This window comes from Girardinichthys multiradiatus, chromosome 5 (assembly GCF_021462225.1).
Source record: "Girardinichthys multiradiatus isolate DD_20200921_A chromosome 5, DD_fGirMul_XY1, whole genome shotgun sequence".
Lineage (NCBI taxonomy): Eukaryota > Metazoa > Chordata > Actinopteri > Cyprinodontiformes > Goodeidae > Girardinichthys > Girardinichthys multiradiatus.
Window position 1 is genome coordinate 32,872,861 of NC_061798.1, and position 16,296 is coordinate 32,889,156.

Below are 16,296 nucleotides of genomic sequence, written 5' to 3' on the forward strand. Positions count from 1 at the left end.
TTCTGCTGCCAGATGGTCTTGTACCTTCTCATGTGTTTTCCTCTCATCACGGAAGCAAAGATTTGTTGAATGTGTAACAAGAACACAAGTCAGGGTCATTAGTAATTGTTTAGTGTTTTAAGCCGTGAATTTATCTTGATCCAGTTGTGTTCCAGGATTTAAAATCTGTGAGAATTAAATTTCAGGATACGGTTAGACATTTGGTTAAAGTCGTTTAACAGCGACAGAGATCATAAACTCTGACAAACAACAACGTTTCAACAAAGAAACAGATATGCCAGGCCAAGAAAGAAGAAATGCAGCAAGATGTCAAAGAAAACCTGCAGGGTTCCTGTAGACTGAAAGGCAACATGTGCACACATTTCAGGCTTTCAATCCACATCCAGCTGTAGTTTTTGAAACAGGAACTCCTGCAGCCACCCACCCAACCACCCACCACCTAAAGCATTCGCAGCTGCTCCACCAGGCTGAACGATGCCACATTTATCGACCAGCATCTCAAGACTGTTAAATACAGGGTTAAACTAAAAACTATTCTACAAATTTCTGAATTATAAATATTGTAAGTAGTATCAGTTTTCTCTCTTTGCACAACAATGGTGGTTAATGATTTATTCGTCAGTTGGATTGTGAGATATCTTCAGATGTGCTGTTTTATGTAGTTCATTTCCTGGTTTTAAACTAGACCTGAAGCAATGGCTTGGTGTCAACTGAGACATCATTGGTGTCGGGTTTTAGGAACCGAAAAGATCAGACATTTGCTGTGCAATCTTTCCTGTTTAGAGTTTGCATTTTCTTCAAATGCATGTTTTTTATTTCTGTCTGGAACCTCAGTTTGTTAATGTTTATTTGCTTGATTTGTAATTGTTAATTCATTTTTAAGCTTTTTTCCTGTGGCGAGCTTGCAACATGTGCAGAGTGTATCACCCTCTGCTCATTTGATGAAAGCTTATGGGTTAGATTCCAGTCAGTTTCAATCCTTTTTTAAATGTACTATTTAATACAGACTTTAACAACACTAACCAGATTAGAAAAATGACAAAGCATGCCTAGAAATTAAGAATAAATAAATAATAATTATTGAGTTTAAGAGGGATTTAAGTTACAATAATGTTTATATTGGTTTTATGCCTGAAAATAGCAATATAAATAAATATTTTAATGCATTGGCCCATCAGATGTGTTCTTGTGTACATGTGTTATGCACAGGTTTATGTTTTTCTGAGACATATTCTACACATACTATTAACCTATTGGTACAATCAAGAAGTGGTAATTTGCTTCAATAAAAATACTTTTCCTTTGTATAACAGCATGTGAGTGCAGTGCTGTTGGTGACCCATTGAGCTTGAAGGTCAGACAAAGGTCCGTAGCCGTTTACTGCTTTCTGCCACCTTGAACCTGACAGGTGACTCTCCTTTAAGCTTTACTGCCTGTGTGGAAGTAGCATTACCCAAAGGCCAAATAGTTTAGCTCCTGTGTGTTGGTCTAACCTTGTCCCTACACACACAAACACACACACACACGCACACACACACACACACACGCTCAACACTTGTGACTTTTCATCACCAGCGTCTCTGGCTGTCCGTTTAACACAGGGAAGCTCCGTCACTCGCCTCAGGGTAAGGACCACTGGCTGGGATGTTATTCTAGTGTACAAGTGTGAGCATTAGTGGTCGTGTCAAAGGGTAGGGGGGGTCCATCTGTCTCAGATGCTGGGCAGATGTCAGAACATCAAGGAGCCTTGGAGAGTTTAGTGTCAGAGGTGAAACTTGGAATTCCATTCAGTGACTTCTCAAAGGTTTGTGTTTTTTGTCTGTGGCGGCATGTCAGAGATTTAGGCAGATCTGCTGAGTGTTCAGCTGGATGTTTCAGGGAAAGTCGATGCTTTGGCCTGAATTGCACCAAATCCTTCCTCTAATTTGTTACTTCCTCCTCATGAGGCTCTGTTGAGCGATGGGATCCATGCGTCGTGTTGATCTGCTACAGACGTCTTGGAAGGAAAGTTTGACCGTGAATTCAGCAGCTGTCCTTAAAAGTTATACTGATACCCAACGGAAATTGTCAGAGCAAAGCTCAAATTTTCTGTAGATTTGTGAGATTTTTAGAGCTTTGTTGTTAGTTGTAATTTTTTATGTTTTAGGAAAAATGTTTCTTTGTTTTTTTTTTCTACTGCCCGCTGCCATGCAGTAATGCATTGCATTTGTCTTATTTATGACAGCACAGCTGTCGCACGCAGACTCAAAAATTCTTCATGATACAATGTGCTGTGTACTGCCTTTCCAATGTATAATTGGTTGTACAAAATGCAGGCTTATTAAAATTATTTTGTTTAAGATGTAACTTTTTAAATGACCTGAGCTCACAGCCAAGCAGAGGCAGATGACAGTTAAGATTTTTTGTTTTAGTGTCTGAAACTATTTTTGATTATCTGAATATTTGTGAAGCTGTTTAACACTAAGTTGGTTCCATAGTTAAATTACAATATTATTTTCTTGATAATCTTAAATGACACTGGGTTAGTGTGCAGAATAACACTTAAATGGACACAATTAGTAGCAACAGAATCCCAATCTGTAATGAAATTGTGCCAGACTGGGAGAAAAGAAAACAATTCATGTTATTTAAATTTTCAAGTCCAGTCTTTTGGATAAAAAAACAAAAACGTTGTACTCAACATCTACTAAAACATCAAACCTCATGCAAAATACAAGCCGAGATACGGCAAGGAAGCTTCACTCTAAACATTTGGAATCAACATATGCTTTAAGATGTTCTCCTTAAATAGACAGTGTTAATTTGTTTATTTGTTTTAAAATAACTGCAGTGAGGGTTTTCTGACAAGTGCTTTTTCTTTCAAATGGCTTTTTTCCTTTTAAATCTATGCAGTGTTCTTACATACAACTAAAATATTTAGCTGGAGCAGTACACAATATAATTCACACCTTTGAGGGTTATCAGAGTTTTTTTGGTTTAATCAGGGGTCATATTATTCAGACTAAATAAGTCCACTGGTCCAAATCAGTGGTCAGAACCACTTTCAATGAGAACTGAGTATCAAATCATGAGGTTTGAGCATTTTTATCATGATTCATCTCTTTCATTTATTAACAATCCCTAACTTATAAAGGCAATTAACGGACGGATAAGTACATGGCTATGGTTTATGGTCTGCGTCATATGCTTTGGTATATTAGTCAGAACTGGCGTAACATTCCTGCAAGGTCTTTGTTTTGTTTTCCTTCCAAATCCAAACTGGTTTAACTACCAAGGCATCCAGACTATTTCAACCAGAACCAATTGCCTTCCAGTCTCAGAGTGAACTTTAAGCCTAGATTCTCCTGGCATCTAAGCTGAGAAATTGGACTGCGGGATCAGCATTAACAGACGTCTAAGTCAGTTCCATAAGTGAGCCAACAACTTATTACGGTCCAGAGTAAGGTGCTCAGTTATTTCTTTAGTGGTGGTTCTGGTGTTGGAAGCTCATAAATCAAAGGAAGTTCTGAAATTCTGCTTTGCTTTGATTTCTCTCCTAAACTTGCTCCTCAAATTAATATTAGATATTATAACCTAAGAATTAGGCTGTAAACCCCTTTCTTTAAAATCCTGAAAGAGCGTTTAACACTGGATGAAAGTGAGATTTTTAATTAGTTTACAAAATATTCTGAACCTTGTAGTTTCTCATTGATAAAACTTACCCTCTTACCTTTAATAGATAGATGTTGGAATAGTTAGCTGAGTATCTTTCTTTTCATCATTGTTTGTTTGTCTCTTTTCGTTTGATTAATCATTTGGAGTAGGCAATTTAATTAATAATGAATATCATTCTGGATTGCGGTAATTCCTATTATTTTTTTCTTAATTCTGTTCTTGATTAAAGTTGACTTATTCTTGATTAATGGTAAATAAATCTCAATCTGAGAAATAAACAGAATCTGTTTAAATATGTGATTGAATTTGATCTATGGGAAGGCAAATAATTCATCCTTCATGATCTGAACAAAATATAATATAGATAGTAAGATTTATGGGCTAATGACATTAACATAGTTTAACGTAGCTTATCAGCCATTCATTATTAATACTACATGTAACTACAACATGGGGGTTTTAAACTGACGTTTTAAGTTTACTGTCTTGATCCCCAGGTTTCACGATACAGAATTCCCACAACAAAATAGGTTTCTAAGTCACTTTCAAGCTGCTTTAAAATATAATAAGATTTATCTAGGATAATAAATGTTAATGTAGAACTGCAGCACAAGAATCAGACAGACTAAACTGCAGAATCCTGCTGCACCATCTGACTGAAGCTTACATGTGACACAATGCATTCCTTGGCTGGGCAATAATGTGCCTATGTTTGCATTTAAAATGTCTCTTCAGTTAGTAAGTAAAGAAGGTAACTTGCTTTTGCAAGTTATCCATCTCAAAAGGGGATCAATATCCTCACTGTGTTTCTTGGCAACAACTATTGTTCTGCCCCAAAAACTAAAATAAAAGATATTCCTGATTTTTTTTTAACTCAGCTTCCCAAGTATTTGGCTAATTTGGGTCTTAGAGTAACAAATGTGTACATAAAAATAATACAATTTACTGTGCTGCCGATGTAAACATGTTTAAAATGTCTATCACCTCATTATGTTCTCACAGGAACACTGATTAAATAATTATGCAGTATGATAAAATGTTCTCTCCAGTCACCCACACCCACAGGACCGCCTCTGTTTCTGTTTTTTAAACTCTTCCCTTCCACACCTGGATGGTGTGTATTTGACACCTATATTGCTGATCGTCATTGCAAGATTAGCTTTAAGTGTCTCGCGGGCTGTGCCAGCTGCTCAAGAAACCATATTAGTCTTTTAAGGACACAGTGTATGAGGACGGCTGTGTAGGCGACTCCTGTATTTATAGCTTTGAGTCATTGGCTGGAATGGTGTAAGTGTATCTCTCCATCAGCATGCTTGTTCGCTTAAGAGGGCAAACTATTAGTAAAACGTTTCACAACTAATAAGTATAATAAACACACAATTAAGTTTTACATGCATACACTGTAAAAAAAGGCACATAACCTTTTTTCTCACTGTCTTCTTTGATATCAAACCATACTACCCTGTTTTAGGTCCATTAGGATCACCAAAATTATTTATTTTTGCTAAATGCCAGAATTTTAAAAGAAAATGCATTTTAGATATTTTTCTTTCTTTCAAAAATTAAGAATTGGTATTTGTTAGAATTGCCTTTAAAACTTTATGACTTGAGTCAAACATTTCAGGTAATGATTCCATAAGCTTCTCACAATATTTTCTATGGGACTGAGATCAGAGCTTTGTGATCAGAGCCTTTTTTTATCCTTAAGCCACTAATTTGACAGTATGATTAAAGCTACTAGAAATTTGGAAAACCCATTCGTGCCCTAGCTTCGTCATCTTGGCTCATGTCCTGAGATGTTGCTTCAATAGTTCCTCAAGATTCTCTTTTCTTAATTTTGCCATCTATATTGTAAAGTGCAACACTATCTCCTGCGGTAAAGCACCCAAAGAACCCAAAGAACATGATGGTGCCACCCATTTACCTCACAACTGGGATGGTATCTTTAGCTTGCAAGCTTCCCTCTTTTTTCTCCAAATGTAATAATGGTCATTATGTCCAAAGACTTCATATTTAGTTTAATGAGACCACAGGATATGTCTTAAAAAATGAAGGTGTTCATAACTGTAATCTGGCTTTCTCTGTTGCTTTTGGAGTGGCTTCTTCCTCACTAAGTGGCCTTATAGCCCATCTTGGTTCAGACTCATTTTAATGTGGATCATTCAAAAAAGGCAAAACCATGACATCATCATCTCAGCTTTCCCAAATAATTTAAACGCTCTTTAGTAATCCTAGTGTATGTAAACTTTGTTGCAAAAAGTAATACACATTTAGTAAATATACATTATTTTTAAATGCACATAATTTTTATAATCCTAACTGACCTAAAACAAGAAAAGTTTAGTCTGTTTCAATGTCAGACAATGAGGTGAAAAAAGGTTGTGTGCTTTTATACTGAATATGTAGATCTGGTATCAAATGTAAATGTGCTTATTTTTTAATCTAAAATGTCAGAATCTAGCAGCTTGACATGATTAGGCTTAACACTAGTTCATATAGATAGTAAGAGGAGTACGACTGTCAGGTATCTACAGAGCCATCCAAAAGTTTTCACTCCATTTGAACTTTTTCACATTCAGTCATGTTTCTACTGAGCTGCCCCCCAGGAAAAAGAAAAACAGAGCTGTATCAAGTTCTAACGTGGAAACATTATTGTTCTAACAGCATACTCCTCATGTTTGAACAATATACTATCATGGTATTACAATATACACATTTATTATATCAAAACAAAACAAAAAATAACATTCTTACTATATAATGTTTATATTGTATGAACGTTATCATTTATTGCCCAAATGTAAAAAAGACATGTTTTATCATAACGTTAAGCATTTCACGTTCAGAAACGCTATCAATTGCTCCGTCTATATATATTCAAAGATTTTGTTTGTCATAGGAATCAAGATGCCACCTTAATTTGAGGTAATTTTGAGCCAACTACATCTTTGTTCAACCCAGATGTATCTGTAAATGTCTCTGTGTGACAACATATCCCATGCTGTAGTTTGTATAGCGTCGTGTGTTTTAAGTTCCTTCTCAGAGTATGCATGATTATCACAATACTATCCAAAATGCTGAATAACAATCTAAGCATGAAACACAACTTAATTAGTTCCTGTAAACAAGACATTTTCTCAGTCGCTTACCTGCACCATCGACCATGTTATCACGTAAAAATTTATTAGGTTACAACAATGAAAGATATGTTTTAACATGAAAATTTTATTGTTCAAACAATATAATTGTCATGTTTGTACAGTATATTTTCACATTACCACAACATACTATTTATATTGTAAGAATATGAAAAGTTTTGTTATAACGTAACAAATATGTATAAACTTAATAAGCATGAAAGAATATTGTTAGTACAATTTGTTTCCATATTATAACATGACATAGCTCTATGCATCTGTATGTTACAGTCACAAACTTCAATGTATTTAATAGGAATCTTGTGTGGTAAAGTGGTGAATTATTGCGGAATGGTCTTTTTTTACAAATAAAAATCTAAAAAGTGTGTCATGTATTCAGAATGACTCCAACTCTTTTCTTTAATACTCCCAATTTAAATCCAGGGAAATCAACTGCCCTTCAGAAATCACATATTTTTAGATTACACTGGTTCTAACAGAGAAATGAAGTTCATGGTTCAGCTGAAAATGCAAATGTTTGCTCTCAGCTCAGCAAGGGTGTTAAGGATTCCCTAATCTTAAATGCAAAACAAGCTTACAAGGTTTCACTTAGTGTTAATTTTCCATCTTAGAGGTGGGATTTCAAGGCCTAGGCCTCATGCGAGAGTTTATGTTTCAGTGTGAGAAGAAGTGATAGCCCCGATATGATGGGTTTATGAAGTGACAATGTATTCACAAGGTCATATCCTAACTAGAGAAGGCATCCCGAAGATATGTAGAACTGATATTCTTCTACAGCTCTCAGATGAATTAATATCTGAGAAACATCTTAAAATCTTCCATATTTGACCACAATCTAAATCCACTTTAGTCATTGCATATTTTTATTTCTTTTCAAAAGATTTTATTTTGCCAATATTGCTCAAAATTTTAATTGTCACTATCTGTATGTGTTATGATCTTTACAGCTCCCGAAGCTTTGTCTCAAACCAATGGCACGAATGAGACGGGAGCTCTGGCCAGACAGGGCAGTGTCAAGTGATTCACATTTCTGACATGATGCGTGGCTGAGGAGACTAAGTTTAGACAGTGAGTGTATTTATCAGAAACTGAAGAGGCAGATAAGTCACTTGGGGTCAAAACAACCACTGTGCGCCCTCCACACTGAGTAGCAGATGTCTACAAAAGGCTCAAAATAAATGAATCTTTCATTGCATGAACTTGAACGTCCGTGTTCTGAAAGGGCCTCTTTGCAGTGACCAGAACACATTTTCTATTAGCTACATTTCAAAACGGGAAAGACATGAGAACATGCCATTAAAATAAGGCAGATGTGTGTTGATCAAGCTGAAACTAAAATGGCCCAAACAAGGTTGCACAACGAGGAGGACTGTTAAGAAGTAAAAAAAATCTCCAAATCTCATTGCAGCAATGCTCTTAGGGTCACCAAGTCTCCATAACAACCATTTACTTTGTGCAATTGTTTTTTTAAGGGTGTTAATAATTGTGGAGGGTGCAATAGATGTAGCTCACTCTTACAACCCTGTTGTTGGAATAGGATGGTTATCAATGAAAATGTTGTTAGCTTATAATAAAAAATAACTTGATCCACATTCATACAGAGAATTGCACGGTGGGTATGGTTACACAATGGTCCCAGTTTCTTGCTGTCTCTGCCTTGCTATTGGTATCATATTTAAGATTGAACATTTAGTACAGATCTTATAATCATTTTATTTTTAAATAAAGACTTTTTTACATGTCACAGGGTTTTGGCTGTTTAGAAATGAAGTTGCACACACAGTGTTACAAACCTATTTATATCTGAAATGAACACATGCTTTATTAGATAGTTTTATCATTCTTATTTCTCACAGGATATGAAAAAGTTGAATATTGAGAAAGTGAACTATTGTTAAAACTATTGTATATTCACCTAACACTGTTTCCTTGCAGCAAGAAGGTTCTGAGTTCGACTCCCGGCGAGGGGTTGCATGTTCTCCCCGTGCATGCATGGGTACTCCGGCTTGCTTCCAGAGTCCAAAAGCACGGCTGTTAGATTAACTGGTCTCTCTGAATTGCTTGGGTTTGAATGGGTGTGTGCATGGTTGTTTGTCGTGTGTGTCTCTGTGTTGCCCTGCGATGGACTGGCGACCTGTCCAGTGTGTACCCTGCCTCTTGCCCATAGACCGCTGGACATAGGAATCAGCTCCCCCATGACCTTTTATGGAAGAAGTGGGTATAGAAAATGGATGAATGGATGGATGGAGTGCAAAAGAAACCTCAATTTAGTACCTTGAGCCCTAAGGCCATATTTTTATGTATAAAGCAAAGCCGAAGGCAGTGTAGTCAAGTTTAAAACTTGGGGAGACACACAGGCCAAAACAGTGCCTGCATACAGATTAATAACATGTGCACACATGCACACAGACTCAGCAGTCACTCAGCCCTCACCTTGAGTGAAGTTGCTGTGTCTGCTTCTGCAAGAAACATCCAAAGTTTGCCCCTGAAAAATCTAGTTTAACAGTGCCCTGTTAAATGACGCCAGGATGATCTAAGTTCCTTTCACATTCCTACAGCATCGTTCAGTTCATAGTTATTTAAAATATTAGCTCAACCTATGAATGCATTCATAGGTTGAGAGTGTCACTGTCGCTACCTGCTCATCCTACCTGTTCAGCTCAGAGAAATAAAAATGGTAATTAATTTTTTTGTTTTGTTTTTTACATTACTTTGTTCCCAAAATCTAAAGTGTTACTCCACTCTAAAACCTGGTAAACCTTCCAAAATAACGACCTAAAAGAGTGTGTTCTTTATCTTTTAAAAATAATTACAAGCATAAATTTTATGAGTTAATTTCTCAGGACCCATGATGCCACAAAAAAAGGAAGGAACTTATCCTGTGCTACCTATAACTTGTGTGCTGTTTTCACCTCCCTGCAGCATTATAGCACCACCGTTGGACAACACCGAGAAGAAGAGCCTTCAGGTGGGTGTCCAGTTGCCAGGCAATGTGCAGACTGGACCTCAGCAGCAGAACCAGCTCTTCTTGACTCCAGCAAGCCTTCAGCTCGCTCAGCTCCAGGCCCAGCTCACTCTCCATCGGCTCAAACTGGCTCAGGGAGGAAACGCTGTCAACGCTGCCAGCGTTCTCAATCAGCTAATCTCTAATGTCAACATGTCCCAGCCCCTGTTAAATCAATTAAGGAGTCCATCGCTGGTTGGGAATCCACAGGGGGCTTTCCCCACGGGGGTGATTGGTTTTCCCTCCTCAAATTCAGCTGTTGGGTCCTTGGTGGGTGGGGGATTCAACCAAAACTCAGGGAATGTGAGACTGGATCATCCTGGTGGAGGAGGTGGGAAGGGTCAACAAGGTGGGGAGTATGGAAAAAAGCCTGTATCAACTTACTCTTCTGAAACTGACAGATGTCTTCAGTACAGCTTACCTGGAGGAATGTCTGCTGATGGACAGTACATGGGGATTAAATCTCAGGCCAAAAACACAACCAACGTTGGCTTTCACAGAGATTTCTATGGGCATGAAATGCAGGGACAACCAGCTGAGTTAAGTTCCAAAGAGCAAATGAACTCCACTGCACGTAAGGAGGAATGGAAAAGCAATAATAACCTAAACCAAACTGGAACAGTAAACATGCCTTCAAACTCTCCTACAGTATGGCCTACAGTTGGGCAGCCCATTTGGTCCAGAACAGAACTGTACAACCCAGAAGAGCCAACTCCTGAACCCAAGTTAAAGTCCTGCAGTGGGGTTTCTTCTTTTGGTTCCAGCGGCACGCAGGGCTTCGGAAGCTACCAGGCCCTGCATGGAGGTGATGAAACCTTATCTTCAGCTTCCAGGACACTCCAGGCTCATCAAGTTAGTGATTATTATGGTGTCACACCCTCTCAGCTGCCACATCAATGCAGCATCTGTGAAAAAAAGGTCTACAACCTCAAGGTGAGTGAGCATTTCAATGAAAACAAGTGTAAAGATTTCATTTGTATGTAAATGTATCTGTGCCTTTTAAATAATGTAGTTATTTTACAGAAAGCATGCTGTTTCTAAAATCACAGCAGAAAAACATTAAAAGAAAATGTAGCTATCCCTCCAATCTAAACAGGAGTGTATATGTCCCAAAAACATATTTTTCTGTTTTTAATGATACAAAATGTCTTTTTTGTCTGCTATACAGAAGGAACAGCCACCAACTAACTAACAAATCAAAAATGTTTCCTCTTTCATCACAGTTGCAGCGAAACGTTTTGAGACTCACAGAATTTGCGTTGAATCTATGCTGCTTTGAAGACTGATCAGATGAATGCAATTAACTGCATAGCTAATTAAAGTTAATATAGTGAACCTAATGGCAAAAACTTCATTTTCACTGTATTAGCTTAGCTGAAAGTGTTAAAGCGGCCATATCATAAAAAATCCACATTTTTAGCCCATGAATACATTTTGTTGAGTCTGTAGGTGAGCAGAAAAATTAGATTTAGTCTGTCCAGGTGCTTTCTAAATATCTTTATATTCTGTTTAGGTCATAGTTTTACATCCGTTCAGATTTATCTATTCTCTGTTATGTTTTTTTGAACTATTATATCAAAGTATTTGTTGTGGAACAGCTAAATGAGGTCATTGACATCCGGCTGATCAATTTCATGTATCCGCCATTTTTAATTCTCGCTGCGGTTTTGTAGTCCAAGCTTAAGTATGCCTTTGCTGTAAGTGGATAAGTCTAAATGTTTGCTTGTTGGGTGTATTAACCCACATAATTCATTATATTATCCCCCAGCATCAGAACCTCTTTGAAGTGCCTGGTTAAATTTCTTTTTTTAATGGAAATGTATCCACATCAGTGGGGAAATTCCTTTTAGTCTGAGTGAAGCACTTCAAGAATGATTGTTTCAACAGCCTCCGCCAGTATCAAGAAGGATTTGCCAAAAAGCAGTAGATTTGCACCTTGAGCAGTAAGCCATATTGCCCATATCAGTAACTTTCACTGATGGTGTACCACAAAATGAGCCACGACCAAAATCTCAGTGCAACAGCTACATCACTCAACTGTGACGTAGCTGTTGCACTGAGACTCCCTCTTCAGTTAAGCTGAGAAACTGTACTTTACAAAATATAGTATGATGATGAGATCCAGGTCTATGAGGTTGGAAGCCTCCTTGCCATCACCCTAATCTTTAACTCCCCCCACAGAGTCTCTACCAGATTCAAGTTGAGAATCTGACTGGGCCACTCCTGAGCGTTAAGTTAATTTCAGTCAGAAGAAATATGTTGGGAAAATTGAAAGATTACTTTAAATCTAAATTTTCCAGGAGTATTAATAATTGTGGGCTACATTTAAACAACTCATGGATAAAAAAAAAATGCATTTTTGGGTTGAAGCACTGATAAAGCAAGAGTCTGGCTGGGTTTAGCCCAGAAGTTGATATTCTGTGTACAGCGGCAAACAGCAGATGTCTTGAAAGGACCATAAAGACAGGGTTGACCCTTTAAATTCTGACCCTTTAAATATTGACCCTATGCATAAACTTGATGGGCTTCTCAATAAAAGTATCTGAATCTCATAAAATGATTACTGTTCATTATATAGTTTTTGCGATACATTTGGCAAAAAGATTTAATACTGAAGCAATAAAGTTAGTGAAAAACAAAGAACCATTAACAGCTTTACTCCCAACCATGAAGGGCAGCACATGTCTAGTGAGCCAAAGTTGTTAAAGACTAATTTTGGACACCGCATGAGTGTTTATGTGTTTTCAGGACTGGGACCAGCACGTGAAAGGAAAACTACACCTGCAGAATCGAACTTTGTACGTTACTGACAGGTGAGGTTTTAGCTTCTCCCAATTCGTAAATGTGAATATAATTTTATCATAGTTTTTGTCCTTGCCTCTTAGAAGCAATCAACACAATAGTATTTTTAACTGTTTGGGGTATTTCTTCTTCCTCATCCTTGCCCCATAAACAGCTGTCTTAATCTTTCTACGGTTATGAGCTCTGTCACAGGATATGAGTGAGTAAGGCAGGGGAGAGGCAGCTAAAATCAGCCTTCTGTGATTGTTGCAGCTCAGCGGTGACATCAGCCGGAGCCCCTCAGTATGTCATCGGCAGGTCCTCTGATGGAGGTCTGAACCCAGGAGGGACGAACCCCACAGTCTGCTCTGCTGCAAGTCAAGGTAGGGTATAAATCGATCTTCAACACCTCCAACTAAGTGTTATTTACTGCTTATATGGGAGTAATGTTTTCCTGTCTGCTGAAGAATGTTTTACAGAGAGTGTAGGATAGCATAGTGTATAGCTCAACATGTTGCATTTTGATCTGTTCAACTCTGCTGTTTATGAATGTTGTTTTTCAAACCTAAGAACAGTTTAGAAAAATGCAGGTCAAAATCTGAGATATCTTAATGTTGCAGGAAAAAGCTCACAAAACCAAAAATTTTGTTTTTGTGCATAAACAAACAATCTCCTTCACACCATCACAGAGAAGGACCATGGGTGTCTGTACTGTGTTATATGCCTTTTCCTATACAGAACACCAGTGGGTGGTCCAGACAGCAGGAAAGACAGCTTGTGCCAAGCTATTACTGTTCACAATATCCAAGGGACATGACTTTGAGCAACCGCAAGTCTCAGTTTCACTCAGACAGCACACGATTCCTGAGTCTGCTTGCTTGTAGGCTACAAATCAGTAACTAAAAAGTATTGTGAACAACTTTTCTAGTAATTTGACATACGGTGCCTTGTAAAAATAGTCACACCGCTTTCTTTTTAAAAAATATTTTATGATATTACAAAATAAACTTTTAATGTATTTCCCTGGACTTTTATGTGATAGACTAACACAAAGTAGTGCGTATATGTGAAGTGGAAGGAAAATGACGCAGGTTTTAAAAATCTTTTCTGAAAGTAGAATTTGAAAAGGGTGTCAGCCTCTTTACTCTGATATCCCTGAATAAAATGCAATACAACAAATTCCCTTCAAAAGACAGATGTTATTAAACCGAGTCCAAATCTGCTGACGTAATCTGTGTACAACTCTAGCTGCACTGTAAAAGGCCTCAGACATTTGTTAGAGAACATTAGTGAACAGCATCATGAATACCAAAAAACACAGCGGGCAGACCAAACTTGTTGGTCTGCATGCAAAACACTCGCTAGGGCATGAGACTAACACTGCACATCACCAGCTTGAACAATAAATCCCTCCAAACATGGTGGTGGTCGGATCATGCTGTGGGAATGCTGTTTAGTTCAGCAGAGACAAGCTGGTCAGAATTGATGAAAAGACAGTGGGGGATAAATGCAATGCAATAATTGGAAGAAAGTATCTTTGAGGCTGCAAAGACTTTGGACTGAAGTAGAGGTTTACCTTCCAGCAGGACAAAGACAATAAACATACAACCAGAGTGACGATGCATCTCTAACATTCAAACAATCTGGTGTACTAAATGAAAATTATAGCAGCACAAACCAGTAGAAATGCAATAAAATTGATCAGCAGCAAATCTATAATTTTTTAGTCAGCTGTATGGTGTATTTAATGACAATGTACCACAATGTAATATACATTTTTTTATATAAAATTTTTACCCAATAATTGAAATGATTGTTGAGGCTATTTTTATGTAATTCCAGCAGTTATTTATTTTGCCTCCCTCACAGACCCTATTTTTTTGGTGGTCTGTTACATAAAATCCTAATTAAATCCAGTGGCGTTTGTGGTTTTAATGTGGGTAAAAACAGCGAGGAGGAAGTATTTTTTGTTGCTTACCTGTTCAAAAAAAGATTAAAGTCAAACTGAAAAGGAAAATAGTTAAAATGATGATGACAAAAACTCAAGGTGATGAGAAAAAAGTTGAAATAAAGAGAAGAAAATGTATCAAGAATAAAGTCAAAATGACACTATCACAAAGAGCTGCGACAATTGTGCCTTGAGTGGCCTTTAGAATAGGATTTATTAATGAAACAAATCTTTCTCTTTCAGCATACAAACATCCTGAGGATACTCATAGTCAGCACGGAGGCTATGCCGACGCAGACTAAAACTGCTCGGAAAGAATAAAACCTGTTTCAGCATTTAACCTTCTTCTTAAGATATTATTTCCACCACATTCTCAATGTTTTGACTTTAATCGTGAAACATGATTTATTTATAACATTTCAAGCTTTTCCCCAACATTTCGACTCAATTCTTGATATTTAAATTTTATTCTGTAAAAGAAAAAAAAAAAAACTGCACCAAAACCAAAGCTCAATTTGTTTCCCTATAATTGACCCTAATACTCCTCCTTACTCAGACACACTTTAACTAACAACTTACATGGAACAACTAAAATTAATGCTTATCCCGATTTAGTCGGAAATATTCAGAAGATGCTTTTTAATGGATTTGACTATATTATCATCAAATGCGACTTTTCATTCGTTGCTTCCCAGATGTACTTCATGACATCTATACTTCATGTTGTTTTGACAGATGTATCCTCAGGAACCAATGTACCATACTTGCCAGCAGGAGTCATGAAGACTTATCCTGCATCAGATGCAGTATTTGCCTCCCACCAGCCGGAGTCAAAGGTCAGACAAATGTTTAAATTAATGGATGTTGTGTTGAATTATTTCTTCCTGTTTCCTAAAATACTTTCTGTCCTTGTGTAAAATGAAGCTCTATAAGTAGAAAAGTAAGCAGCATATGTCCTACATAATTAATGGACCAGATTTCCTTGTTGACGTCTTCTGGGATGCAACACTACTGTGCCATTGTGCCTTGTGAACTGCATATTCTTTTGTCTTTCCTTTTTTTGAAGAGGATCACTAATTTCAGTTTCTTGACGTTGAACTCAAAAGGGTATAATATAAATGTAAAAAATGCTTCACATAGATAAAAAAAAAAAAAGAAGTGTTAGGATTACAAATAACTTTGGCCTCAGTGGTTGTGTTAGACCTTTTTTCCCTCATTGCAAACATTTATTTATATTAAGGGTTCCTTTCATTCTAATATTTTACGTGAGAGATTATGCTACTGCATAATATTCATTTCTTGGTTTCTTTAACGAGGGAGCCAATAAATGTGGAACATATGTACTTAGATATAATAGTTTGCAACTTAAGGGTCTAATTGTTAAATCACAAATTATTTGTGTTTAAAGTATTACTTTAATTGATTGTATTAAATAAATGCATAAATACTTTAAATGAACAAGTTTTGCTTTTAAAGCAGCAAAAAGACTTTCACTTTTTTTTATTTTACACTCTTAAAGACGCTTCAGAACGGACAAAATCAATGTTTTATTGTTTCAAGCAAAATACAACTTAAAATAAGCACCAGTCCAAAATAAATATAGTTTATTACCTTTTGAACCGCCCTGTGATGGACTGGCGACCTGTCCAGGGTGTACCCCGCCTCTCGCCCATAGACTGCTGGAGATAGGCACCAGCTTCCCTGTGACCCACTATGGAATAAGCGGTAGAAAATGACTGACTGACTGACCT

At 37.1% G+C, this 16,296-nt stretch overlaps 1 protein-coding gene across 2 annotated transcripts in view; it reads left to right on the forward strand.

Moving 5' to 3' along the window:
• Positions 1 to 16,296, forward strand: part of rbm20 (RNA binding motif protein 20) — a 60,487-nt gene that overhangs the window by 24,762 nt on the left and 19,429 nt on the right. Inside the window, exons 1-5 of one of the 2 annotated variants that reach the window (XM_047366755.1) lie at positions 1,656 to 1,804; positions 9,735 to 10,749; positions 12,565 to 12,629; positions 12,871 to 12,980; positions 15,281 to 15,381. In XM_047366755.1, coding sequence (XP_047222711.1) covers positions 9,970 to 10,749; positions 12,565 to 12,629; positions 12,871 to 12,980; positions 15,281 to 15,381 — 1,056 coding nt within the window. In that variant the 5' untranslated portion in view covers positions 1,656 to 1,804; positions 9,735 to 9,969. Of the gene's footprint in view, positions 1 to 1,655; positions 1,805 to 9,734; positions 10,750 to 12,564; positions 12,630 to 12,870; positions 12,981 to 15,280; positions 15,382 to 16,296 lie in introns of those variants that run through there. The other variant, XM_047366754.1, reaches the window with a different exon arrangement.